Source organism: Ornithodoros turicata, chromosome 5 (assembly GCF_037126465.1).
Source record: "Ornithodoros turicata isolate Travis chromosome 5, ASM3712646v1, whole genome shotgun sequence".
Taxonomy (NCBI): Eukaryota; Metazoa; Arthropoda; class Arachnida; order Ixodida; family Argasidae; genus Ornithodoros; species Ornithodoros turicata.
In genome coordinates, this window is record NC_088205.1 from 5,344,066 (window position 1) to 5,371,978 (window position 27,913).

General features: G+C 46.1%; 1 protein-coding gene across 3 annotated transcripts in view; it reads right to left on the minus strand.

Annotated features, from left to right (window-relative positions):
• The window catches only part of LOC135393818 (cell adhesion molecule Dscam1-like), a 235,166-nt gene that overhangs the window by 126,382 nt on the left and 80,871 nt on the right, over nt 1-27,913 (minus strand). For all 3 annotated transcript variants that reach the window (XM_064624100.1, XM_064624099.1, XM_064624101.1), the window contains exon 2: nt 8,023-8,376. In XM_064624100.1, the coding sequence (XP_064480170.1) occupies nt 8,023-8,376 (354 nt within the window). The remainder of the gene's footprint in view (nt 1-8,022; nt 8,377-27,913) is intronic.

Here is a 27,913-nt window from a genome sequence, read left to right on the forward strand (position 1 = left end):
ACAAACGCAAAACATGCGGCTCAGAGACCAAGCTCGTTAGCAACGGAGGTCCGAGGTGTTGGTGGTGAACGGTGGTGATGGTGAAAGGCCTCACAGGGGTGGGCAACGTCACGACTGACGCCCTGGGGAACGTGCATCCTGGGCAGACTTCTAAGGGGACTGTGGCAACACATGTCTGAATGAAATGAAATGAGGCACGCACAACGACGCTAAGGGAATGGAATGCGATACACAATCCAATGAAGTATAAGGAAAGACAGCATAATATAACAACGTAACTTAAAAGAAACTGTCAAAGAAAGGCTCTGGAAAGAAGCAGAAAAAGCACCAATCAAGTAGTAGTTACTAAAAAAAACCTAAACGTGTTTACGAATGCCCTCACCATTTAGTATAAATGGGAAAAAATAGCAGGAGCTCTTTGGCTGCACGTATAGCATATTTGTAAGTCAAACGTCGCCATGCCAGTACTGGACAGCTGTTTCGGCCTTCTTGGGCCTCATCAGCAGTACGCAGGCAGGCAGCGTTTGACCGGATGGCGTCAGAAGGTCACGTGACCTTCTGACGCCATCTGCTGAACGTTCCGACAATGGGAGCGGCGCTGGGAGCGATGTGTAGGTGCCCAAGGAGACTACTTTGAAGGGGATAAGGCAGAAATTTGAATTAATGATCTGGTTGCATTTTTATAGGGGTATAAGTCGGATATCTTTTTGATCAACCCTCGTATATAATAAAATATTTCGATTAACGTTACCTGCTACCCAACTCACCATGCGTGTTGTGGTTGCACGCACCATTCTGCTGACGTTACTCCTCGAATTATTATTTTTGGAGCTTATGTAAACCAGTACGCTTTCATTCTCAGCAGGCAGACGTTATATAATGTCAAAGCCTTTCAAATTGCTCGACATCAGGCCAGATCAAGGGCCATCTTTTTGTCGACGTAAAATGAAAGTGACAATTTAGTCGTGCCCTTTCAATGACGTCGGGGACGAATACATACATAAATATATAAGGAAGGGGAAATAATCAGAGGACCGGAAAGTGACTGGGAGGGAGCCGATGACTGAAGCGCTCATCAGCAAAAACAATGTCTCATTAGGAGCTCATAGTCTTTCATCCGCACGGCTTAGTTGCCGATGGGGACAGGGCCGTTCCACTTCAGCTGCACATTCGCGCGCCCCCACACGAATTAAAGAGAAGAAGAAACCCCCGGCAAATTAATTTGGCTTCCCTCGGCGAATGAATACACTTTGACGCCCAGCGCCATTGATGACAAGGGGAAAGAAGAGGAACCCAACTGCTTTATCGACAGTATAAGTTGGACGGAAGATACCATCGCAAAGTAATGTCCACAGTATGATGATGATGATGATGATTGGAGTTTTAATGGCGCATCGACAATGTGCAGATTACGAAATAGAAAACGGCTTAGGTACAGACGGCGGTGATATTTAAGTTTTTAAAGTATCCGGAACCGAAAACAGACGTCGTTACACGAGCCATTCTTACGATGCTGAGAGCCACCGTGCGAAATATTTCAATTCAGTTCAAAATCAATTATTCATAATTGAATTTTACTGGCAGGAACACGACGTCGCTGTCAGCAAGCCCCCGTTTATATCTTCTCTACCTTACCCTATAGACGAGTGGACCGTCGGAAGTTCCACACGAATATCGCGTTGTCTGAATAATGGAAACACACACTCTCTCTAGTGGGGTTAATTCACATCGAAGAGCGTCATGAGGTCGAAGTGTCAAACCCGCATTTATTACCTATTTTTTATATTTATTTTTTATATTACCTATTTTATATTATATTTATATTGCGCTTCACCGCGACCAGCCGCGACAAAAATATGTAAACCGAAACCAATTAATTACTGCAACAGATGACCCGCTTTGGTGGCAGATTTTTCTCCAAAAGGTGTCCACTGAAGGTCCCAAAAGGGGTAGTACCCATTTTAATGCCGACGGTGCCCTGCTTTAGAAGTTATGTGTTTTCACGAAACCCATTTGAATTTTTATTTAAATAATGAGCGCCTCCCACTCATTCACACAGTGCGGAGGTTGTAGGCGGTATAGTACAGATACTTGTAAAAAAGAAAGTTCTTCAATTGGTGCACCGGTTCACGAATTATTTAGCCCGGGGATTTAACTGAGACACCCGGTATACATATGCGGTCAATTTCATTTTAATTATTGAGTGTCCTTAACAACAACAACTTTATTTCAATGATGATCAGTGGGGAGTTTCATCGACAGGGGGCACTACGCTATATCCCATTGTTTTTTGTTTTTTTCAAATAGCTCATTTTCCGCTGAGCAGCTGCACATATTGCTTGTCAATGTGTTTTAATCCAACGTATTTTTTAGTAATTGTTATGCCCAACTATTTTACACTAGAATAAACACCCGACTATCTCTTTTCTATCGTGTAGTGTTACGATACACCATACTGCATAGGGGTTAGAGTCCGCGCGATAAAATTTTAACCAATCACGTGCACTTCCTTCTACGTCATCAATGACGGCATCCAGGGTTCTTCGCAGCACCTTATTTGTGAGTTTCCAACCAAACTTTTACATGCCGGGGGCAAGAAGAGAGGCGAAAGCCACAATATTAACGCCTGCTCCTTTCTTCTGTTTACTATTTTGTTTCACGTCAGATTCCTGATTAAATAAGCTTACAAACACACCTTCCCTCTCGAGATACATTGCGTGAAAGAGAGTGATTGAAAGAGAGAAATAAAAGATAGCTCGATAACAAAGAGCGCATTCAACGTCGGATGGGCACCTAACAAACTGCGACGGGGGATTTCAAAGATGGCACCATTGTGCAATTACTCGCGTAAATAATTGAGTAAGCGCTGGGAGCAGAGTCAATGGGCTTGCCTCTCCGGAGGACACAGCCTATGTGACGGGTGGAGTAATTAGGCAAAGCAGGGGGTTCACAAAGTACAAAACAGCGACGTGTCATGGCTTGTAAGGAAAGCCGTTCTCTGAAAGGCACAACAACGCAGAAATTGTCTCCGCTCATTAAGTGTATGAAGAAGGTGAAAGAAGTAGAAAAGGAGAGGGGCGGGGAGGGGAGGGGCGTAAACGCAGTCTGTGGTTGTTATTTAACGGTTGGTTGCACACGAGGGGTGGATTTGGACGCCGACCTAAAGGTAGATGAAGCGGGTGTGAACGAAGGATGGGATCGGTAATATTGTTATATATATTATTGTTGACTATATACAATATACGATATATTGTTGAATGATTAGATGAGTCACAAAATTAGTGAGTCACAAAGTTAGCATCATCCTTAGCGTTTTAGCCTATTCCCTATATCCTTAACTTACTGATTCGCTTTATTTTCCCCAAAAATATTAGCTGTCGTTGTGTTGATGTGTCTAACTTTTGTGCCTTTCCCGTTCCATTTCTGCACTTCTGAAGAAGTACGGTACTGATAGTGCCAAACGCACTCTATAACCTCTCGAAGTAAGCAAAGCTTATATGTAACAAGATAATTATGTAACAAAATGCCGCTCGCACGGTTCACAAAATTTGACCTGCAGTTTCCTGCAGCGTAAAACAGCCCCAATCTTGTTCAACCAATCCTTCAATCTCACCTTTGTGTATCCTTTCTATAGTGAAGAACATTTAGACAGAGCGATGTATATCTGCTGAAAGGGAACGTGGGAAAGCAAATAAGTACCCAAGTAACCAATCTCAAACGATAAACGAGCATATTACGCTTTCGTGTTACGCCTATAAATACAATCGTTTTAGTTTATATTTGCGCTCCAAGGCCGTAGAAGAGGATGATCAATAGGATGAGAACGGCGACATTTCCTTGAGTATGAGCAAGGACAGAACACAGAAGGAGCAAGGACAAACCACAGAAGGAACAAGAACAAAACACGGAAGGAACAAGGAACAAAGTGGACGACACGGGACTCAAGTTTGCGGCTCTCACCGTTCCAGCAGCTCACTTGTACCCTCCTGATTTGTTCATTAATAGGATGCGGGCTTCCGCTGTCACAGCAACTGGAACTGACAACACAACGTCCAGAGGAAGGGTGCCGACGTGCCGCGTCGAAGGCAAAAGTACAACGCAAGAATCAGAACCTCACAGACACCCGACAGGTGGCATGACGGTCTGTCACACAATCGATGAGTTCCTTGTTCGACGAACGCACAACACCAGATCTATCTCTACATCAATAACGGCAGTTATTCTTTCCAACCGCGAGAAATAAAAAGCGCACATGATTTTACCGTTTACAGACGCAAAAACAGCACTCCGACCGCAGCAAGAAAGCTCCAAGCGACGTCCGCGGCACGACCTTCGGAAACTTTCGAACAAAAGAACATCCCTTTCTTTTCTTACACTTTCCTTTCTCCTTCTTCTTGCCAACATTAATCTTTCGGACAAACGCTTTTCCTCTTCATGTGCAAGGTATCCTACGACACGATTTACATGCACGACGCGCAGATCTCCATTAGAGATGCGTTGCCCGGAAACGAATCAATCTCGCGCAAAGAAATAGCATAACCAACAAGCTGAAAGAGAGAGACAGAGAGAGAGAGAGAGAGTGATAGAGGGGAGGGGGAACATACGGACGAGTCCCTGGGCTGCCGTAACGGGAAGCTGCACATTTCTCTGGAATGCCGTTGCAATGACTATTCACAAAGACATTGTACGCGCGATGTCGGAAAGTCATTAAAATTCTCGACGAGCCTCAAAAGCAAAGGGAGATTGCTTGACGGCTACGGGGCAGACGCTTCACTGCCGCCGCTCAAAGTGAATCGCTTGCGAATGTGATTCAGAATGGACGCACTAATATAGCCGGCGTTAACGTTTTTTCCATGCACGTGACGTAGGTATTGTGTGATACTTTGTCGTGCTGTCGGATTTCATTTTTACGTAAGCTCCCGGGAATACAGCCGGCAGAAATTGAGTTACACCGAACGAAGGTTTGCAAGGCAAGGTAGGAGGCCTCGCAAGATAGGTGCGGTAAGCATACAGGGGCGTTACGATCGTGTTTTGCATTTTCCCACCAAATGATATCTGGGGTTATATTCGGATAATACGCTGTGCAGCTTACGTGTTCGCTAGAAGTCTGGATAAATAGACGGATGAATAAATATCAGAAACACTCACTGGTTCATAATGTCAGAGACTGTACAGAAGCTGTCATAGAGTGTCATGCAGGTTCGAAGCGGTGAGGAAGTCGACAAGAGCGCGCAGTGCCGTCACCTGGTGATGGGCAGGCCAACAGCCGAGAACCTTCCCAACGAAGAAACGGTGCCTATAACGGCTCCCCCTTTCCCCTTCCCCTTTTTCCTTTATGCTTTCTTCTGCTTGATCCACTCTGCCTCTTTCCTATTGTTTTTTCTTTTTTTCTGGCTCTATTGTTCCACCCATAAACGCGTTTTGGAGTAGCCAGTCCTGACTGGGTCGGGAATAACCTCTCCATACTTTTCTTTCATGTCCAATCCAATCCGATCCAATAAATATCACACTACATTTCCTAATGACACCAAAATGGCGCATGAGCTCTGTTACAGTGGTATTTCGAGGAGAGTCCGGACGATACCGAAATTCTCACACCCATTCTATGACAAAAATATTTGCAATGTGTCACGCTTAATGAAGCAAGGAGCAATCACTACGAAGACAGTAACGAGAATACTAGCTGCCCTTTTCACTCAGTACTACGATTTCTTGATTCACTTTCCGCCATTCCTGTATCGTTAAGTTGTTTCTGTTACCAATCCGGCCATCATCAAACACAACAGTTTAACGCAAGTAAGTCGCCATATATAATTTTCATGACGGGGGCCCCGAAGTACTGGCGAGAAAGCACAGGGTCAGTCTATTACGCTATTAACGCTTAATGAGTAGGCTACCCTCTAAGCAACTACAGCTGGTACTCACTGGGAGTGCTCACGCTCTGGCGTGCTATGTAATATATTATTCAGAAATGCTGATGTTGTATTGAAAATAGTGAAGCATACGTGGCATGCATGTGATACCAAGACAAATGTGATGATTTTTTCTCTTTTTTTTGTATTTTGTAGGTTACCACGCCGACTCCGACACTTTTGGGAGTTTCTGTCATCAACCGGCCTCTCCGCCGTGTTTTCATGACCTGACCGCCATCTCGCTCATCATTTTTTTTATTATCTACAATTGGCACTGGGACAGCGCGCCCAGCCTGCTGGCCGGTCATCTCATCACCGCCTCTTTATGAGTGTGTGTGCGGGAGGACTGCGTTTGCGTACACAGAGAAAGATCATCAACTTAATTGTCACTTGCTCTTATTTCACCAATAGTGACGCCTCGAGCTCCGCATATACGAAGATTCCACTGCTACATACATGTACTGATTTATCATGAGCTGCGCCATTTACGACGTAACCACCTTTCAATTACCCTAGCTATAACCCCTGCCTGCAATGAATAGACGGGCAAGCCCGTCTCTTTCTCGATTTGCTCTGCTAACCCGGAGAAAATCCCAGCGGATTGCACCAATTGGCGACACGTTCTAATTAGTCGAGCGGAGGAGCAGTCCCGATTCGTAGGGGGGAGACTTACTCGGACAAATCCCTCTAATCCACGGGCCACAGCGCTGTACTCAAGATAAGCCTCTTTGCCACAACACTGTCCACATTTGGCTATCCCTCGGCAAGATAACACCCGTGATAACCGGCTAGGTCTGTTTGCACCGGTTGTGTACCGAGGGTACCGGTAGAGGACAAGATGAAGGGCGTTCAGTCGAAATAAAACGACGATACAAACCAACGTTCGCTACAAAATACGTCGAAGCTGCTTGGACACGAAGCCGTCTTCCGCGAAGGACGTTAAACGCAGTGTGATCCGTTCAGACGTTATCCTTCGGGTGGGTAAGATTCCTTAACCCACTACCACCACTACTCTCTCACTCTACTACTCTCTGTTAGTGGAAGACTCAGGCATTTCTCGTGCTGACAGTATTTGAGCTGAATTACGTGATATTAAAACTAATTCTCAACGTGTGTTTCACATCACGAAAGCGCAATTCACAGAAGAAAAAAAAATAAAATAAAGAAAGACGCCAAATGAAACAAGGAAAAAGGCTAAGAGAAGTCCACTGTTATAGCCCGCACCATATGCAAACATTTCCTAAGAATAAGCTCTTTCCAGAGTGAGGTCGGTTGAAAGGAGAACAAAGACTCCTAGCCGAGACAGACAGCAAACACGGGGAAAACAAACAAGTCGCTGCGCATACTGTTGTAACCTAGTTATGACGATGAAGAGGAGGCAGCGATCTAGGATCACGCCCCCCTCGAACCGCTCGTTAAGTGTGTTCACGCACAATAAACAAGTCAGTGTTCTTGTCCCTACGTCTCCTTGTTCATCAACATGGTGCCGTTACCAGGATCGGTATCGACGACTTCAGGAGCACAACGCAAGAATACAACAGGCATCTTGATGTTGATGTTGATGGGAGCCCTATACAGCAACCCCAGATATACAGACGACTGTCCAGTTTCAAGGTGAATCTGCACTTCACCTTCACGTGAGTAATTTTAGTTTTCTTCTTCTATCTTTTCTTTCTTCTTTTTTTACGAGATGCACTGCCACAACCAGTAGTCCCGTACGGAACCAAATGCACGGACTATTTGCAGTGCTGGGCATGAGTTTCCAGGGCAAGGGGACTAAAATGGGGCTGTAATTGCAATCTGGCGGACAACAAGCTCTAATTGCTTTCCTATTTACTTCTTTTTTGTTGCTGTATGCTGTTTTTTGTTGCTGTATGTTGCTATGCTTTTTTGCATGTGTACTCCTCTCCTCTACACCATCGCACACACAGATTCTGCACGACAACTTGTCATTAAAACTAGATGCTGCTAACCGTTTGTGCTCTACTGTGACTACCTCATTCGTGATTGACTCGACGGCGTTTTTACATTTCGTCTACTCTGCGTCTCTTTTTCTTCTTACAGAGTGTATTACGTTCATTGTGACCGAAACAACGGCGAGTGCACTAACCTGCTCGAACATATGACACCCGGCTGGCCATCTTGCCCAGAGGATTGGAGAGAATGCACCTGTAGCCGGCCGCGTGGACGTGAGCTCTGAAGTCGACCGCCTTAAACGGCGGGAAGATGAGGGTCGTGCCGTCGGGGCTGGTGTGCCGTAAGCCCGGCATGTCGCCCAGAGGAAGTAGTCCCGCACTGGAAGGGGCGAGGCCTCGCGATCCATTGCCGTCGGCCTCTACCCAGGACACAATCGGTGGCGGAGACCCGTACCCGGAGCATCGCACAGAACCCCCCATGGTGTTAATAAAGAAAACATGGTCCGGGGGCTCATCCGTGAAGCCTAGAGGAAGTGTAGACGGCGCTCCTGAAAAGAAACGGAACATTACGTAAGGCTATTGTTTCACTGCTCAGCGGCGTGACACACCGCGAAAAGCTATAAAAATTCAGCGCGACACCAAAGACGTCAAAAACCAAGACGTTTTTTTTTGTTTTTTTTTTTACACGTTATATGCTTCGTAGCGCTCTTCGGAATATCGATTCAGGCGCGTTTTGTAGACACGCAGGTCACGTCGTATTGAGGAATTATGTACCTTAACACTTAAAATTCAGCGCACACAATGCTGAGCCTTCCGTTTCACGAAGTAGAAAGGAAAAGTGATCCTAACGCGAAATCATTACAAAGTTCGAAGGCACGAAACAAGATTTTTTTTCTTTCTTTTTTTTTTGTTTTTTTTTTGTTCAGGGGATGTAACAACTGCCGTACGATTCCCGGGCGAGAAAGTTGGTAACCGGAATCTTATCTTCGCCTACTCTCTTAGGAATGAACTTCACCGCATAGCACGCTCCCAGCCAACCCTCATCACGAATGCTATCGTTATCTGCCATGATTTGTGGACAATCAAAGCCGTACGCCATTTTTGTGACAGTTACGAACAGCACAAATGTCACAAAAAAGGCGTACGGTTCCCTTTTTTTTTTTTTTTTTCTTCCCCGACTCCTTTTCTATCTTTGAGGTGTGTAACGCCACTAGGTACTTTCTAAGCCTCTCATATAGGATGAGTAAAACTACTTCTCTCCAAGCTTTGTCCATTATGTGACTGTCCATCTTTACTCGTTCACAAACAGAAACTAGAAGTAAAGTCACTGACACAAAAGCAACGAGTGAAAAAAGAAGCAAGAGGAAATTTGCTCGAGAGACAGCACCAAGAAACCGGGTCGAGCATTCCAACCAACGTAAAACGCGTGATCGCCTTCGAAGAACGCGAAAACCTCTTTCACGCTCCGCTAGGTGGACTCCGTATAGTACACCGCTCAATTTCAACGAAAGCATCACCTTTCTTCTATACACCTCTCTCTCTCTCTTTCTCTCTCTCTCCTTTCGTCTCTTAAAAGGACCAACAAGCAAAGGACCTTCATTTTCCTACGCAATCTTCTTCCGTGTAATAACCGGAGCCCTCTACCGGGATCCCCCGCCTTATCACCCTCAAGCCCGGTATATGGCACACTTAACTGAAAATGCGTCGCATCGGACACCCAGGCCAATGTGTGACGAAGGAAGAAAATCGAAAGAGGAAAAAGATGTATAGGAAGAACGGGGCTATTCGGTGAGCGTGGTTTCGTTAGATAAAGGATAGATAGTCCGTTACACGGCTAAAATGCGAGACTGTGGACAGCTGTTTAGTGAGATGGACTTGGAAGTTAAGAAGGGTTCGGGAGGAACGGATAAAAGACTCGCGAGAGAGGAGGTTGATAGCGGAAGATAGGTGAGGGTGCGGTTTTATGGGGGGGCGCTAAGTGCAGGGTGTAATGAGATGTCAGCGAGAGTGATGGGAGTGGGGGGAGCAGGAGGTGGTGGTGGTAAAAAAAGGAAATTGACGTGTCACGGAAGCGCTTTTCTGGAGTTGTTGCGTTGTGCGAAGGTTTTACGATCGTGGAAGGTAGACGCAGGTTACGTGTCTGTCGGATAGCGCTAAAATGTTTCGAGCGAGGAGCGTGGTTGCGTACTTGCAGGCACGTTACGTCGTTAGTAAAGAAGTATACTGATAGTAGTGTACTTGGGTGATGCAGTATGACCGAAGTACTACACTCTTAAAAATGATGGCGATGATGATGGTCAAAGGGCACGCCGTCGTCGGCCTCAGAGGTGGGCAACGTCACGACTGACGCCCGCCCTGGGGGAATGTGCGTCCTGGGCCGACTTCTAAGGGAACTGTGCCGACATATCTCTGAAAGCGTCTGAGGAAAACCCCAGATAGCACAGGTCTTAAAAATGAACTTCACCGCAGAGCAGGCTCGTACGGAAGATATACGCCTCTTTGTGATACTTATGGTGTTTATAAGTGTCACAAAGCGTAAGTTCACAAAAAGGGGCGTACGCCTCCCGTTTGCAACAAATCAGGGCAGATAACGATATCATGCATGCTACGCGGTGAAGTTCATTTCTAAGAGTGCACTATCAGCATGCTTGTACAGCATGACTGATACATAGAACATACATAGATATACGAGCGCATTCCATTGGGAGAACAAATTTTACCCCACGCTGGGTGGGGTTTAAGTGCATGCTCCAGACGGGGCCGTACGGGCTTGCTTCGTCAACGAAAGGGTAGCTCTCGTGCAAGGTGCGACGGGCGCTCCGCGCATAGTACGTGACCCGCGTGCGTCCTCTGGTTTACTTTGGCCACGTGGGGTTCAGCAAACTGCATCGAAATCGCGCCACATAATTTGAAGCACACACACAGTGGGTCACGCCATGTTTACATTGTTTGAGAGAGACACGACAGCCGGCGCAACACACGAGAAGAAGAAGAAGAGAAAGAAGACGAAGAAGTAAAAGCTCCGCCACCACCGGCCTCAATGGGCGCGTTAGGCAGGCTCCCGAGCGCCATATCCCGGGTTCTCAGGGGAACGTACTCTTGGTGTCTCTACTTAATGGTGTTTGTGAGGCTATCCGGAAGCCGAGCGCCACAGCCGCTGAGCGCGCGCCACCTATCGAGCTTTCTTCTGTCGTTTGCTTTCAAGTAAACATAGCCGCCCTCTGTCATCGTATCACTATTTACCGCTGACATCCGATGATTCCGGAAACGCAAAGAGCATGGGCGGTTGCAACGTGTTGCAACGCTTGCGCCATTTCGAAAGTCAGTACTCCGGAACTGGCCCCGCTCTTCCCCAGCGTTCTCCGGCTCCGAAGAAGGGGTGCGCATGGTGCACCCGGGAACATGTACCCTAAGTCACTTTGAGGTGTTAAGTGATCCCCTGAAAGCGGGAACGTTCCCGGAGCACGAACCTAACGCGCCCAATTATCTCGCGCATGCCTCTTCTCATCTGCCGTATTCCGCTGGCTTTACCGCAAGAAAATCGCCGGGTCAAAAACGGAATGTTCCCTGGAGCAAATGTTCTACCCCTGCCCCTGCTCCGCCAATGAAACATTCAACTCCTGACCTTATTCTGCCAACGGAACAGCGTGGCCTTTGCCCCCCCCCCCTCCCGCGGAACATGAACTAGGGGGGGGGGGCACCGCCTCCCCCGGGAAGTCCCGCTAAGAGGCTGACACCAACCTTTCGGGCCCGGCGCGCCCGGGTCAAAAGAGCGAAGAGGCACCAACCCAAGAATGCATCTTGCAATTTGTAAAATATGTATCCGCTATATGTATGTATACTATGTAATTATCAATATAGAAGGTGAGGCGAAGAAAGACAGAGGATGACACAACACATAGCCTGAATTTCGCCCAAAGCAATCAGATCAATGAAACGAAGCAGTCGAAAAGGTACAAGCAGCTGCCAGTGAGGTATAACGGTAGGGTCTTCGGAGCGCATACCCGTTGGGAGCGGGTTCAACTCCCGCTGCTCCATTGCATTGACCATATTCATGATATTGCGCGCATTTCGTGTCAAACACCGAGGATTCAATACATTTTGTTCTTTTTGCACTCAGTTTTCAAAGGCGTAATGCCTTCAGTTGTGCACATGTTCACTGTTTACGTTCTCTCTGTTTTTTCTCTTTTTTTGTTTTTTCTGTTCTTCTTTCCTCTTATTTCTATACCAGTTCTGCATACATCATAGGATCCCGCCGGAGTGTGTGATTCTCCACCTTTGGTTTTGTTTTCTTCATTTTTCTTTTCCTTTTCTTTCCTTCTCTTTGTTTTCTTATTTTCTTTATAAATATATATAAAATATAATATATATAAATATATAAAAAAAAGTTCTGTTTTGCCTAGACAAGGTTTTGCTTCCATTCCTGACGTGAGTTGCATAGAAGTGTGCTTCAGAAAAAGAAAAATAAGAACGTTCATCAGATATGTAGGCAGTACCGCTCCAAGAGCTCTGCCATACACACACAACCATTCCTGATGTAACAGGTTTGCTGATTTCGAGTCGCTCAATCCATGTCTTCCGAGGGTGCGTCAAAGTAGGCGGAATTCCATGTGCGGAAAGAAGAAAACGCGGAAAGGCAAACCGGCTGTCCCTTCGGCGCGCAGAGTAACATTGCGGCACAGAACAAACGTAGTTTGGTTAAATTTGCTTGTCGTTCTCTGCACTGTTTCCTTCATCCATGATTTCAACAGCAAAATACAGGTGCAGGTCAGCGACCCATGCGAAAAGCAGCATCTTCTCCGCAATAGAACGCGGGGTCGGCCGTGAACCACCGCTGTTTGCTTAAGGTGAGCTAGAAGTCATCATAGTTTGTTATCGGAGAAAAAGAATAAGATGATTAGGGCAGGAGCCATGTTTACAGACCGGAATCGAAGAATCGAATTTGTATTTCCCTCTCCTGCCAATTTAGACAAGACAGTTTCTACTGGTACCGACGTACTCGGAATACAGTGCGCAACTTATATTCGGAACAATCGGGATTTGCCAAATACGTCCGGCGCGTGATTTTCAGCAGTTTGCGAAAAATTCAGAAAACCCGAAACCTTAAAAATTAACTGAACTCACGTAATGAGAGCCACCTTTTTTTGGAAACACGTGCTGCAGTTTCCTACGTATGGAAGTGAATGGCGCTGGAGTTCCTGTGACCTTTCAATTATGGGAGTGAAGCTTCTAGAAAGTTGGCAAGCGTTGAGGCGCGCAGTCACCAATTACGTAACTTTTCAACACGGGCGAGCAACTGAACCATTCAGTGAGGTACCACTTGGGTCTTGAGCGCACGCGCCGATGTGTGGAGCAATTTTGAGCTCCCCCCCCCCCCGCTACCGTCACTACGACGCTTACTATTAATTAAGCGGTCGAGGCTCGCACATTATACCTAAAGAGAACGTACGTGTCTTACCCCGGGTTGTTTATCGTGATACGTATAGCGTGACTTCGAAGCCAAGCAGCGAGTGCGTTAAGCGCGCGCGCGCGCGACGCGAGCGGAAAAATGCTGCTAAATATCGCGTTTCAAACACATAGGCAACGCCGCACCATTGAGGTATTGTGTGGCGCAGTTTTCAAAGTCGATAGCGGCGTTCAGTCGGTCGATGGTTGGAAAGCATCCCTCGGGGCAGGCAGAGGAAGCCAAACGCAAACAACGTGCTGCATGAGCGTGTTGTCCCTGCGAGGCATTTCAGGGAAGCGGAAGAGGATGAACGCTCGCTTCGACGGAGTACAGCCTCCGAAAAAGAATGGGAGCACGAGGAGTAATGGTTAGACACGGTAGCTGTTAGGCTTCGCGTTCCTCTGCGACAAGTAGACGAAGAAATACGAATAAGGAAGACAAGAAGATGTTATTGGTTCCGAGATGTATTGAGAGACTAAAGTAAGGTTTCGAAGCCAGGGAACGCTGAGGCAAAAACAGAGCGAAATCTTCTGAGACGTGCATTAAGCAATGTCTTCCGCATGGAAAGAGCGTGGGTTTATCACGAAACCATTTAGCTTAGGATGAAACCTTTTCTTTTCCATAGTCAATCAATCAGGATGAAGACTGATATAAAAAGACTTGGCGTATTAAGATGACTTCCCAGGAGACAAAACCGTGGTCTTCTCGAAATCGTCGTGGTGTGACGTCAACGTTCTGTAGCTCCGTACCCTTCACATATACATTACCTACGCGCTGCATTACGTATTACACATGTACGGCACTTCATACATTATATCCTCATTACATTCAGTGATGTTACGGTCACTTGGTCAAAATTACTAAGCAGCGTTCTCAGCTCGCAGGTCATTTAAAAATGAGCGTGCATATACACACATAAAGCAATGAAAAAAAAAAAAAATGCGCATCCTCCAGCAGGTGACCTTGTAAGCTTATTGAAGTGTTTCCTGTAGGCATAACGCTAATGCCCTTATATGCGGCTGCTTGTCTGGTGGAGTGTGTTCAAGTCGCAGCCTAAGGGTCTGCACGATTAACGACCAATCAGAAGAGTATGGAACTTGCCATATTACTGTCCATACTCTAAAATAGTTTATTGTCCTAAACGAGCTGCAATTTAGTTGCATTTGCATTCTTTGCGTGCGTGCGTGCGTGCGTGCGTGCGTGCGTGCGTGCGTGCGTGCGTGCGTGTGTGTGTGTGTGTGTGTGTGTTTTCTCGTTTGCCTATGTCTAACCTAGTTTTATGCCTTTGACCTTAGTGCTAATTTATCAGTCAGTTAATCAAATCGTACAAAGAATATGTGATATTACGTTTGCGTGAGTCATTAATGTACGTTTTATACGCGTACTATTACGTTGATGTTCACGCTCCGTTTTTCCTTTTGTTTATCCGAGTCTGACACTCACTGCAATGACACCCTCCGCCCCTCATAATTAACGCTCATGAAAAAGAGAGTGAGAGAGAAAGAGACCTGCAGAGGTGGAAACCAGATCTACCCATCACGGCCAATGAACAACCGCTGTGCAGGTGTAAGAACTCCCGTGCTTTCTGTATCTTCAACCCGTTGTCGCCGCCCAGCACTCGCTCCAGGATTACGAGTGGTACCATGATGGATGGAGTGAAACGTGCACAAGATCCCCCCCTATGCGTCATAACTACGATAAAAGGGGACAAAGGCGGTGTATGATCGATGAAGCCCGCAGCAAGGTGTGCTGCTGATGCCCAGTCGCTGTAGTTAGATAGCCGCGTGCAATGGCCTGCAAATGACAGGACCCATTCCGTTCAGCTATAGGTGTCGCGCGCGCTCGTTTTGCGGTTTGCGTCTGGTGCGGCACGCCATGTTCTACCGGGAAAGAAGGGGGTGGTTTATGATGGACAGCGGTCTTTACTGGATTTCCAGCGATAAGGTGGGTAGTGGAAGCGACACACACACACACAAAAAAAAAAAAGAGCTGCGGGGAAGTTTGGTGAACTTTCGAGTGTTATGTTTTCTTTTCTTTCTTTCTGTTTTTTTCGAAGCTGGAATCAGTGGAGGGTATTTAACGAGGGTTGTAGATTAGTATTGGAGAAATGTGGGACACAATTTTTAATTCGTAGAGCGGTAGATATTGCGTAAGAGAGGTGCTGTGAATAAGGGGAGAGTCTCGACATCTACTGCTAGCATTTTCTTCGTAAAATATACGCACATAACGTGCTAAGCAAATTACCAAAAGTATGATGAAAAGCACGAAAAGTGTGGCATCCATGCATGGTTTTGCGAACATCGGGTTTCCTGTCTCTACGTGTCGATCAGCCCTTTTGTCTCAATTTCCTTTACAAAAAACCCAGACACGTAAAAACCACTTCGCTCTCAAAGTTTCAGCTTTAAGACCCTCAGCTTGTTTTTTTTCTTTTCAATCCAACCCAATCTAGTCCGTTTGAGAACATCTGAGGTCTGACTTTTAATCCCAAATTTTTAAATATCGCTCTAGCGAAAACCCGAACAAATCCGTCGAGAAAAATATCCCCAGCATCTTTCTTCGTCTACGTCCCACCCACAGTCCTGCAACAAGAACTGTAAGAGATGTGCTCCCGCAAGCCATAGTGAGCGTCCCCAACGTGCTCATTCCATTCCCCAGCACGCTGAACAAAAAAAAAAAAAAAACACGGGCCACATTATTCACCTCCGTGTTTCCAATACAAAGTTCTCATCAGTCAGCGAAAGCCGCCGCCACCGGAAACGCCTAAGTGCCAAGAAAGCTCTACGGCGGAATTATTACAAGGAGCCAACCCTCTCCCCCATCCTTCCCTTTCTCCTCCCTCGCGGTTGTACGGGATAAAAACTTCCTTTTGGGCCCTGCACTAGAATGAATGAGCGCTCGTAAATCAGGGCCTTTGTTCGTGGCCTCACTTGGGAGAGGCCCCCTCCCCCCCTCCCCCGCTTTTCGGTCGCCCACCCAACTTGGTGCCGACCCAGTGATAGCCCTAGATGGAGAGAGGGCGACGATGTCCTGCTCGTATTCCCGGTATGACGTGCTTTCATGTCCACCCTGAGTGCAGCCTCTCGTTAATTCTCATTAAGTGAATTATTTGGCATGGCGAAATGCGTCCTACATAGATTCCTCTATGCGAGATAAAAGGAGTCCGACGATATACGGAGCGTGGAGTGGCTTGTTATGAGTTCGGACTGCATAAGGAGACCGGGGAGGAGGAGGAGGGATGGCGTTGTGGGGTAGTCAAGTATGTTGCAAAGGGAAGTGTTGCAGCGAGAGCACAGAGATTACACGACGGTGAGTTGACGTTAGTTCAGTGCGTGCACGGACCTTGATATACTACACCCTGTAAACCATTTCTGTTTCGTGTTTTTTTTCCTATTTGTCTCCTTTTTTTGGAATGCCACACTTACGTATAAAAATGCAGGATGTGGCATTCCAAAGAAGGAGACGAATAGGAAAAAACACGAAACAGAACTAGTTTACAGGGTGTGGTATATCAAGGTCCGTGCACAAACTCAACTAACGTCAACTCACCGTCGGATGTGGCGATCAGAGACGTCTGAACACAAATGGAAGCCGTAAAAAATGGCATACACCTCCTTGTCCAATTCCCCACGCGTGTGTCAATAAAGTCAGCCGTGCCTTGTCAAACACTTCATACACCTATGGAGCATAGAAGTTATTTTAAGAAGACATGCAAAGGAATGCAAGAATACCCTGGAAAGACTGTAGCGCTGTACTGTATTTTTTTCTCATCGAGATATAATATGATGACTTTTAAACCGACTTATGGAACAGAACAGATTTCACAATTTGTTTCACATATACCGCCTTGTCCTTGAGCGATGTTGCGAGTTCGAGGGCCGTGCAAGGTCCCGAAAATGTTTCAGACGTAAGGACGTGAGACGACTAAAAACTCTAAACCCTGGTTAGTTGCAACTAATGACCTAAGTGATATACCCCCCTCCCCCAACTTCCCAGCACTAGTATTTCGAAGCCAAGCCTCTTTCCTCCCAGCACGATGCAGCATATCTATCGGATGTCTCAAACCCATCAGACGGCTATCACACGGCAATGATTATGAGCACAATCACTGTTCATCAAACCCTGCTGAAGACGTCCGCTCTCGCGTATAAAAAAAAAAGAAAGAAATAATAAAAGAAAAAGGAAACAGAAAGCACGCTATCAGCTGCTGTCACTCATTCATCACAGAAGAAAAAGTATAAAAGGCAGGACTGCGGAACAGACACACACTGTATTACATCCTCCAATGAGAGAGCGCCCCAGCTCGCAGATGCAATTAAAACGTCGCGTGACACACAGCATCCAAACATATACCTTCCTCCCGCGCGCAGAGACACAAAAGAGAAAAGCTATTTAGCGCTTCGATACGAGCGACTCACACCTTACGTGACTCAAACCGAAAGCAAAAACTAACAACAACAAACAACACAGCCAAAAAAGCACCCTGAGTGCAGCGTATATATTTTCCCAGATACGGCATTAAGCACATTAGGGATACCGTGAGCAGTTCATGATGAACTCTTGGCGTTGCCTATGAGAGGTTAGAGCCTTCGCCGTAGTGAGCTTTTTTTGCCGCTAGCGGTTATTATCGGTATCCGTAATTCATACGGCACCTAGCGGCGAGGCACGTCAAAACACGGGGTCGTTCGTTGGGTATCTATAGCAACGCGTTTACAAATGCGATCTTGACTAATGAGGTTAGGTCACGTCTTCTGAGAGCCCCACAGGGGTTGTTCCTCGCTTTTACGTTCGGGTGTCTGTTTGTGTTACTTTTACGGGTGGATTAACAATTCTCACGTTCCGCGACGCATCGGGTAAGTTAGCTCATACCCGCAGCCACAGAATGGGGTTTATGAGGCTGCGGTCGGTTCGCCCGGATGAACTCGCCTTGCTTTGCTTTTTTTCGAGGCTAAACAAGGCGTGACGGTGAATGTTCGCGGTTCTCACGTGAAGGACGGATGCAGAGTAATGGCAATGGGTTTACGAGTTTACGGTGCTAATAGGTGGTACAGTTCTTGAAAAGTGTACTTTTCCTCACGGGGGAAGGATCATGTTAAAAGCGTACTTCGCTGTGTTTTATACTTTTATTGCATTTTCGTGACTTCATTTCGGCGGTGGGTTAGATTAAATTGGATTGGATGCTTGTGAGCAAAATGTGGCGATGGTGGTTTGACAACGGTGGAGACGCCTCCAACACAAACACGCACAAAAGAAAAAAATAACTTCAAGCTAACCACCACTGAAAAAATATCGTGAGTGAACAAGAAACATGCTACCGTTTTGAATTGAAAGGCAAAGGTGTCGCGCAGTGAAACACAAGAATGACATATGACACGAAAATGACAAATGAAAAGTAACAGAGACCACCCTATGGTTAGATTAGATTAGATTAGCATTAGAGAAGCAAAATCTGGCGATTACACGTAACATTACCAGACATGTACCGCTATACGTTTACAAAACGTTTCAGGACTATTTCAGCACCATAAGAACACAACGCAACTCCCCGTAATTACTGCAGGGGGCACGGTTGTCCAAGATCAGCACGTCGCGGTTTAACGCATCTCCAATCTCCAGTTGTTGTTTTTTTAAATCCCGTGTTAGCGCCGCGAAGCAACTGTGGTTATGAGCGGCGTACAGACGTGGACAGATGGAGAGAGGGCAGCAGGAAGGATCAAATCTACAGGTGTTACAAGACCATTTCTTTCGAGTAATAAACGCGTGCTGCACATGGTTCACCTTCAAATACAATACTGGCGCAACTCTTTCAAGCGCAACCGAGGTAATGTGGGACGGCAAGACATACCGACAGGCGATGTTAGCTAACCGTTTTCCCAACAGTACATTTACAGAGTCACGCAGTCTCCGCTTTTATACCCATTCGACGAATCAAATATCAGCCTCAATGAACTACCTTCGCCTAAGTCCTTTCCGAAGAGTGACTCCGTATGGGTACCGAAAATTTGTGAAGAATAAAGTACACCGTATAAAGTGCTTAGTGGTTAAGGCTATACTAAAATGTTGATGTGGGACACCTTTTCTGCACATGTGCATGTGACGTACAATAATGACACATTCATGCGCGAGGAAGTCTTAATCGGGTTCTGGTAATGAGGCAATCATTCATTAAGAGGCGTAGCGTTTCGTTAAATGAAAGAAAATATCTCTAGTCGTTTGCTCAGTAGAGCCAATTTCTTGATTAACGCCCAAGGGGAAGTAGCCGTTGCGTAGTTATCCGTAGAAAACAGCAGCGTGACTTGATACGTAAAGGTGGCTTCTCCACGTTAACTGCGTTAAGAAGGTAGAGCACGCTTTACAGAACATGGTGTCTGACCGTACGCACACGTAAATGAAAAACGCGTGGTGCTTGGTACAGCCGAATAAGTTAGAGCACAGAAGTGCTAAACACACAGGTATTCACACTTACGGTATATTCCACCGGCGGTGCCAATGCTCTATGACAGAGCGCTCTGAGCTGGCGGTAGAAAGAAGATGGAAGAAAGAAACAACTGCCAAAGCTGTTATCAGAATGCTCCGTTTTGACCAGTGGAAGAGAGAAATGTAAAAAACGCCATTGTAAAATGTATTTTCGCGACACATAGCACATTCGTCACGGGTCCTGACAACAAGACTAGTCCCGTCTACTGTTCACATTTCCTTGTGTTAATCCTTAGCTGACACTGACATATGTTTTCTTTTTTCTATTTTATTTCCTTTTTTCTTCTTATAGCAGCATTGTAATATGTATAATAATATGTTGTAGCATGTAGTGCTGTCTTATGTAACGATGAATGTAATTTTTACGTGTAATAATGTTTCCCCACACGTTCATTTTATGCATCACTGATTATTTATAAGGACCGATTTACAGGGCCTGCCCTCTCGGTCCTTTATTTGCTTATATGTACGTTTTTGATGTTTTCAATAAACTATTGAACTATAATGTGTTGGTGCTGCAACGGCGGTTTCCGGTGACTGGTCCTGAAAAGTGGCCGCAGTACACAGGATGTGCGCACATAAAGTACACCCGACTTTGCTCATGTAACACGTTTCCTGCTTACATGACGAACTTCCGCCAGCGCACGAGGACGCATTAGTGCGAACAAAACCAACAGAAAATCGTGGTTAGGTTATTCTGGGTAACAAAAATATAGCCACGGAAACTCTGCTCTCCGTGCATTTCGAATGGGGCGGTGACGGAATCTTCACAGTTGCACCCAGCTGCCGCTAGAGGTGCAGCCCTTGCAGAAACCGAAACGAAGCCCCACATGGATGCTCCTTTCTGTGATTTCAGTTTCGACGCCGTTAACGCCCCTAGCGGTACCCGCACGCAATTCTCCGGAGGCCGCCATGTTCACATCGGTATAGCCCATTCGAAATGCACGGGCAGCAAAGTTTGCGTGGCTTTTAATTTGTACACAGTGTTTACCACGATTTTTTTCGTTGGCTTCGATCGCATATATGCGTCATACGTGCGTTTGTCCGGTATGTAGGCAATGCATTACGTGCGGAAACGTGGATATACTTTACTTGTGCCTTGTAGATGTCTGGTTTCCCTTTAACTGGGCCTTTATGTTGACAGTGTTCGAGGCTCAATCTCGAGGCTCTGGCAAGTCAACGCTAATCTCAATCAGGCGTCGCTTGTACGGCTCTAATATGAGCTACTCACAGTTTCCCAAACTTATTTTCGAAGTAATTAAGCGAAAATACTGTCTGTTCGCCTAAGAATGTGCGAAGAAGGGTCGCGAATGTCGAGGGACAAATATGGTGCAAGAAGGATAAGAAATAACACCGCGAAAAAAAAAATACTTATATATATTTGCTTCCTTTTTTATTTTGGATTTTTGTGTTTCCTAGCCATATCATTTTTTTTTACTAATATTGTTATCGTCCCTCGGCGCATAAATAGCATCTCTGACGATTTTGCAACCGAGGCCTCAGAAAACGACTCTTTAAAGCAATTTTGTATCTACCATTGTCCATACAAAACCGCGAAAGGTTTGACGTCGGGCAGAGAACGTGATGTTTATTTTGAGTAAAAATAAGAGACGAAGGCACCGTTCGAGAGACAAAGTGCAGACCACAGATCTGAAAAAAGCAAAAAAAAAAGAAAAACAACTTAACGAAAATATCAGTAAACACCGCGTCGCGTCTCTGCCCGCGGCCGTTTCGCGTGCTTGGAAACCTTGCTTTGATTAAGAATTAACAATTCGTGGCTTCGTGGCTCGCGAGGAGACAACCGTGTGCTTGCTTTGATGTGTGTTACCATTTCGATGCATAAACTAAGATTGCACCGCCACACCACACGTAATTCCGTAATACCGTAAGTCTTTAATGCACCGATCATAGCTTCAGGAACCATCCGGGCCTTCACCTCATCCCTTGACAACTCAGTCCTCCCCACTGAACTCGTTCCGTGTCGCGCAATGATTTCATGCAGACCGCGAATATTCATCACAGTCGAAGGAGGAAGCGTCCAACTGTGTCACCATCTCCTAAACAAGCGCAACACAGCTCAGCGCGAGTCTTCGCAGAAACACGTACATATCTTAGGAGACGAACATAAGCTTCCTTTCCACCGTGGCTGCAATGACAGTGAGTAATGACAGGCTAGAACGGGTTTGGAATCCCGTGAAATGGTAATTAGCTGTGTACCCCCTCTTCCCCATCCGTTTTCACCGACATCCCTGTTTAGCAAAGTTGTAGTTGAACGCACCACAGCTCGATGCGCAGGCGGCTCCGGCTTAGGTATAAGGAAGGGGCTTAAATGTTATGGAAATGACCTGCCCAGCGGGGAAGTAACATTTTCCCTGCCGGGCGTATACTGGCGAAAAGGGATATATGGTCTGGACGCTAATTTATGCGTGGAAGCTACTGCGAACGACACGTAGAAAAGTTTCGTGCAGGACTTTAGCTGCCACAAGGTGGCAAATTTGTTTGTTTCTTTTGTGTACGTGAGATGTGTACGAGGGTTCCTGGTGCAGAATGTTTGTGTTAACCAGCGACATGATTCTTTCTTGCACACCCAGTGTGCTCCTTTTTTCTTTTCCTTTTCTGATTCGCGTGAGAGAGCGTGGGTAGAGTGTGTATATGTGTGTGAGAGATAGAGAGAGAGAGACAAGCGCTACTCACAACGACGTGATCGATACCAGCCAGCTACATTCATCACCTTAGTATACGATAACAACAACTTTATTTGACGATGATGACTGGGCAATTTCATCGCCAGGGTCACCTTACTACAAAAGCTCGCTAGCGCGAATTTAATTTTAACTAGACGCAACTAACCTTCCCAGAGACAGCACATCGCAAGAGCAGCAAGAAAGAAAGGCCCTATTTAAGTCGAAACTCTAAAAAAAAAAAAAAAAAAAAAGGAAAAGGCACACACAAAATTTCTTCTGATGAAGCGACTGCAGACGGCACGCCGAGACAGGTCGCAACACTAGACGATCGATTCCTTCGAATTCTAGTCTCGACGGAAGCGTTAGACTTCATACTTAGAAGTCAGACTTCACGTCAATCCATACCCAAAGTCAGCAGGACGTCACTTGCGAGCTTCTACCGGAAGTGCAAATACCCCGCTTTTCGCATTCACTTTAGCCAACATCGGCTCTTCTCTTTTCAGCCAAAATCGAATGCCTTTTCGTCGAATACTGTATTTGCCCACGAAGCCAAGCGGTGAGACAAAGTGCAAGAAGAACAAAAATAAAACAAAACAAAGAGTACGTATATATATAACGGCAACGCATTGAAATGCCCGCTCGTCCAAAGCGAAGAATGTCATTCCCGTCTTCGCCTTGGGAAACCTCCAACGTTATGGACCGTACATTCAGCCGATACTTTCAGTGAAGATTCGATTGAAGAAGATCTACAGGCTCGCACGTACACAAAATAAAATGAATCGAATGAAAGTAACGGGGAAGAAAGAAGAAGAAAAATGCGCCCACCTTCGGTATATCGACTGCCAAAGAAGGAAAAGGCCTTCTTTGATCCAAGAGCCAGTTTCTGGCCGACCGTCACGTTTTTATCGTCCAGTCTTTCGGCGTTCTCGCATCTCATCTGTCTGGATAAGAAAACACGGTGGCGGCGACGGTTCAAATCCAGAGTGCTCGCGCTGAATGCGCTATCTGTCTGCTGAAAACGACCAGGCTGAAGTCTAATGTTTTGCCTTGTCTGCGTAGCGTGTTGTGAGAGCGGCATGGGCAACCCGGGGAATGTTTAAATAAAATCGTGCGTTTCCCGGAATACAATAAAATGGCTCGAGTTACAGTCGAAGCCTTTATTACCGCTTCCATTATTGCTCTTACTTCTGCTTTCCGCCCATGCTAAGACTAACAGTACGGGACCAACTAAGACCAACTATGCCTAACTAACGGCTAAGACCAACAGTACGGGAAACGTGCATAATAGCATGTCTACGAGGCAAGAGGAAGCAAGTGTGGGATAAACGGCAAATAATACCTGGATGCAAGAACATGATCCACGTCAGCTTGCAAATAGGCATGATCAACTTAAAACATGTCGGGTGATGATAACTCAACTGTTGGGACTTGAATCCGAACATGGTTCAAATCTGAGCAGCCATTTTACTGTGCAATGGCAAACCCACATGTCATTGAATCGAAAAGGATAACGCAATCTAACTGGTCTTGCATTGCGACTCAAAAATGTACCTTGAGCCTGAGAAAGTACCGAAGGACGACGCATATAAAGCACACCGTACACAACTCCTCCACGAGGAAAGCAAAAATTTAATTAACTGCATTACGAAGAATGTTCTTTATACCTAACAAGTTGGAAAGGGTGGGGGAGAGGGTGATAGAAGGGTGGCCAACGCAATGTGGAACTGCGGTGATTGCTTCCGTCTTCCAGGAGCATGGTGTACTGAGTATCTTGATAATGTGGAATTATTCAAGTTTGTACATGATCGGACTGCTCAAAGGCCACTTTTTTTTAGTCAGTTGGAATGTTCGCGCAATCCTCCATTAATACGTCTTCTCGTTCATCCAATATAAACTGCGCCGCAAGATTGAGGAATGGTGAAACCACATACCACAAATAAATCATTCTTTACGTGGCTTATTGGACTTCTATTGACTTTTAACAACTTTTTTTAAGAATCAAACTCAAGGCTCAACACACCTCGCACAGAAGAGCGCCAATAAATTACGTCTTGTTGACCCGTGATTTTCGGAGCGCGTATAAAAATGCTTCATCTATCTTACACAAAATCTATCGATTAATTGCAACTCAAACGGCTCAGACTCGCGCGGCACCTTTCCCACATCCGTAAATGGCGCCTTTACAACAAGCGCAAATACACAGGGTGAACAATAAAATGCAAGAGTGCGCATGTGGTGGTGGTGGTGGTGGTGATGGCGATAGGGCTTGCCGTTGTCGGCCTCACGTATGTGGGCAACGTCACGACTGACGCCCTGGGGGAATGTGCGTCCTGGGCCGACTTCTAAGGGAACTGTGCCGACATATGTCTGAAAGCGTCTGAGGAAAACCCAGGAAAAACCCCAGACAGCACAGCCGGTACCGGGATTCGAACCCGGGTACCTCCCGGGTTCGAATCCCGGTGCCGGCTGTGCGCATGTGGTCAAAGCCAATGTGCCGTCTGCCAATCCAATGTAACGAAGCCAAAAAGCCATGTTTCCACATTTCTTCTTCAACTTCGTGCCATTTACATCCTATTTTATATTTATTGCCTCAACACTTCACCCTCTTGTCATTCTCATCCAGAAACGGAGCACGACGGTCCTGTTAACATCCGGATCTTCCTGTACAAACTTGCTCACACTAAGTGAGCAAGTAACAATATCGAACAACAAACCCGAAAAACCAGGAACCTACAATGCAGAAAGCCAACGCGCTTCCCTATACCATCAGAACTTCGGGAGCGAACTTTTCCCAAACGCGGACGTACTGGAATTTCTTGCCAACGATAATCGACAAAGAGGAAACAGACACCGACTTTTCGACCGTCCCGCACTATAGGCTCGCAGAGGGTGTAAATTAAGCAAGATTGGCGAACAGGAGCTTCAGACAACTGGAGTAACGCCAATCGAAGCGGGGGTCACGGATATTGATCAGTATAGACGGCAGGCATCAGCCAGCCACTGGACGTGTCCTTCCGAATCAGGAATCTAATCTGCCGGTAACGATCGGTCATGTGCACCACTTTATCCTTGCGGTTCGATTCACTTCATGTACCTTCTTTTTTTTTGCGCTTAAAGGCCTGTTCCGACATATAGCAATTTGCTATATAGCGCTCGAAAATAGCGCGATATTTTCCTCCTCGCAGTGCTCCAAACCGTTAAAAACTAGAGCGTGGCGGAGTTGAGCTCCTGTCAACTTTTTCAGCGCTAATATTAGCACTACATTCGTGCGGCCAATGAGAAGGCCCTTCAGAGGTGACGTCGCGGAAGTCGTGGGGTTGTTTTGCTTCCGCATTTCATGGCACGGCGACGGCATTGGAACCGGTGAGTTTGTCATCCAAAATGTATGGCAATTTTCAGTTTTGTCAAGTGATGGAACTTGTTCGTCCGCATGCCGTTGAATACTTGAAGCGCCATGATGGGAGAGAACGGAAACGACCACCCAACTTCCGCTAAATGATAGTGCTACCGCCGGTTTACAAGTGAGAACCATCCGATGACACCGAGCGCTGTTTTTGTGCGCTACTTTGTAGCGCTATATTAATGCGCTGCTATATGTCGGAACAGGCCTTAATGCTCCCCGTGAGTTTATTTGCGTATCGGTTAATCGTATATCACGAAACAGATCACCCTGAACTTTTCATAAGAGAACGAAAAAAAAAAAAAAAACGCGCGAAAGCACACCATTGTTATTTATTTAATTCGTTTCTTAATGTATCCATCACGGAACTCTCGTAGAGCCCCCAAGGTGGCGAGTGGCGAATAGGGACATCTCGACACGGTAACCCTAATGTGTTACAAACAGTATCCCTTACAAGGTCTGTGTGTCGTTCTCACACGTTACAGTAGAAGGTTTAAACAGTACAATACGCGTTTCTATAGGAAGCAACGTACCCGTGGATAGCGGTCAAGATAAAAGCGTTTTGACACATGAAGCCCAGAGACAAATACGACTTGGACTGGATTGGATAACAGGAATGTCGAGGCGGAGCAGCGTTAAAGCAACGCACCTAGATATACAGAAGGCCTGCTTAGTGCCTCCTCTCACTCCTTCGCACGTAGACACATAAAGCCCGCCAATCGCAGCAGAGAGCCAAGCTATCAGCCAATCGCCGCAGACGGCTTTGAAACACAGGCTTTCTGTTGGCTACCACTGGCTGCTCATGCGGCTCACGGCGGCTCGTTAACCACACAGCTACGGCTGCTGAAAGCAACGCCGAGATTCGCGGACTTCTAATTGTTACGTCACGTCGCTCAAGCGATCGGGTTTTGTCTCTAGGTGGTGTTAGCTGAAACCGCTAAAGGGCCATTGCTGTTACCTATCAGGCTTCTTTCAAATCCTTTGCTTCACCAATTACTCTCTCTCTCTTCCTCAGCTTTTCTTCTAGCCTCTGCACTTGCGATTCTTCATGATGATGATGATGACGATGGTGATTCAAGTTACGTGGCGTAGAGGCGACGATACGGCCACAACCTTACGATTCTTATCGAGTCCTCAAACAGCGAGCAATAGTTGAGAAGCATATACAGTCAAACTCCTTTACAACGAAACTCAGGGGACAGCAAAAAAAAAATTCGCAGTAAAGGTAGTTTCGTTAAAAAGGATGTCCATTATTGGACCTATAGGGCTCCAGCGGGACCGCAAAAAAATTTGCTGTAGTGGTATTTTCGTTAAAAAGGTGTTCGCTATAAAGGAGTTTGACTGTACTACATTATTCACAATTGGTACTATGCCGCTAGTGCACAATTATAAAGTAATGCTCGACTTAAATAACACGTAGCTTCTGATTTCAATGCAGCTAACCTAAATCCTCAATATCTTGGCGCAATGCTCTTTCGAAATAATCCCGTCCATTTACTGCAATATTACGTAAGGTATCGTTGAAATACAGTTTTAAAGCGGTTATATTTTAAACACACTTTGAAAATCCCTGCGTCCTCTTAATTGGAAGTTTCACTAATCTACCGTAGACGTCTTCGAAACTCTCCAATATTGCGCAATAACTGGCTAATGAGCGTTGCGCAAGATGTCTGCCGCAAGGCGCTTACAGGTGATACTGATTACGAAACGTTCGGCATTTACAAAACGACGTAGAACAAATTGGTGAGGCTCATTGGAGTCGAAATGCGATTTTAAAAAAAGGACAGTGAAAGGTAAACGTGATCACGTTACCGGCAATGTAAAGGATACAGCCATGTTTGCTTAGGTTTTTACCCGCACGCTGTAATGGAGACAAATGGCAGAGATCACGTGAGGCGACATTCTGCTGAAGTTTGCTTCACTGAGGAAAGATGGGAGGGAGGAAGAAAAAGGAAAGCCACTGTTATAGGGGACGACTTTTAAAGGACTGAGGGGGAATGAGGGGAATGGAGAGAGCGAGGGTCGAGGGAGAAGGAGACAAAGGATGGAAGGAACAAAGACGAAGTCGAAAAGGAAGGGCA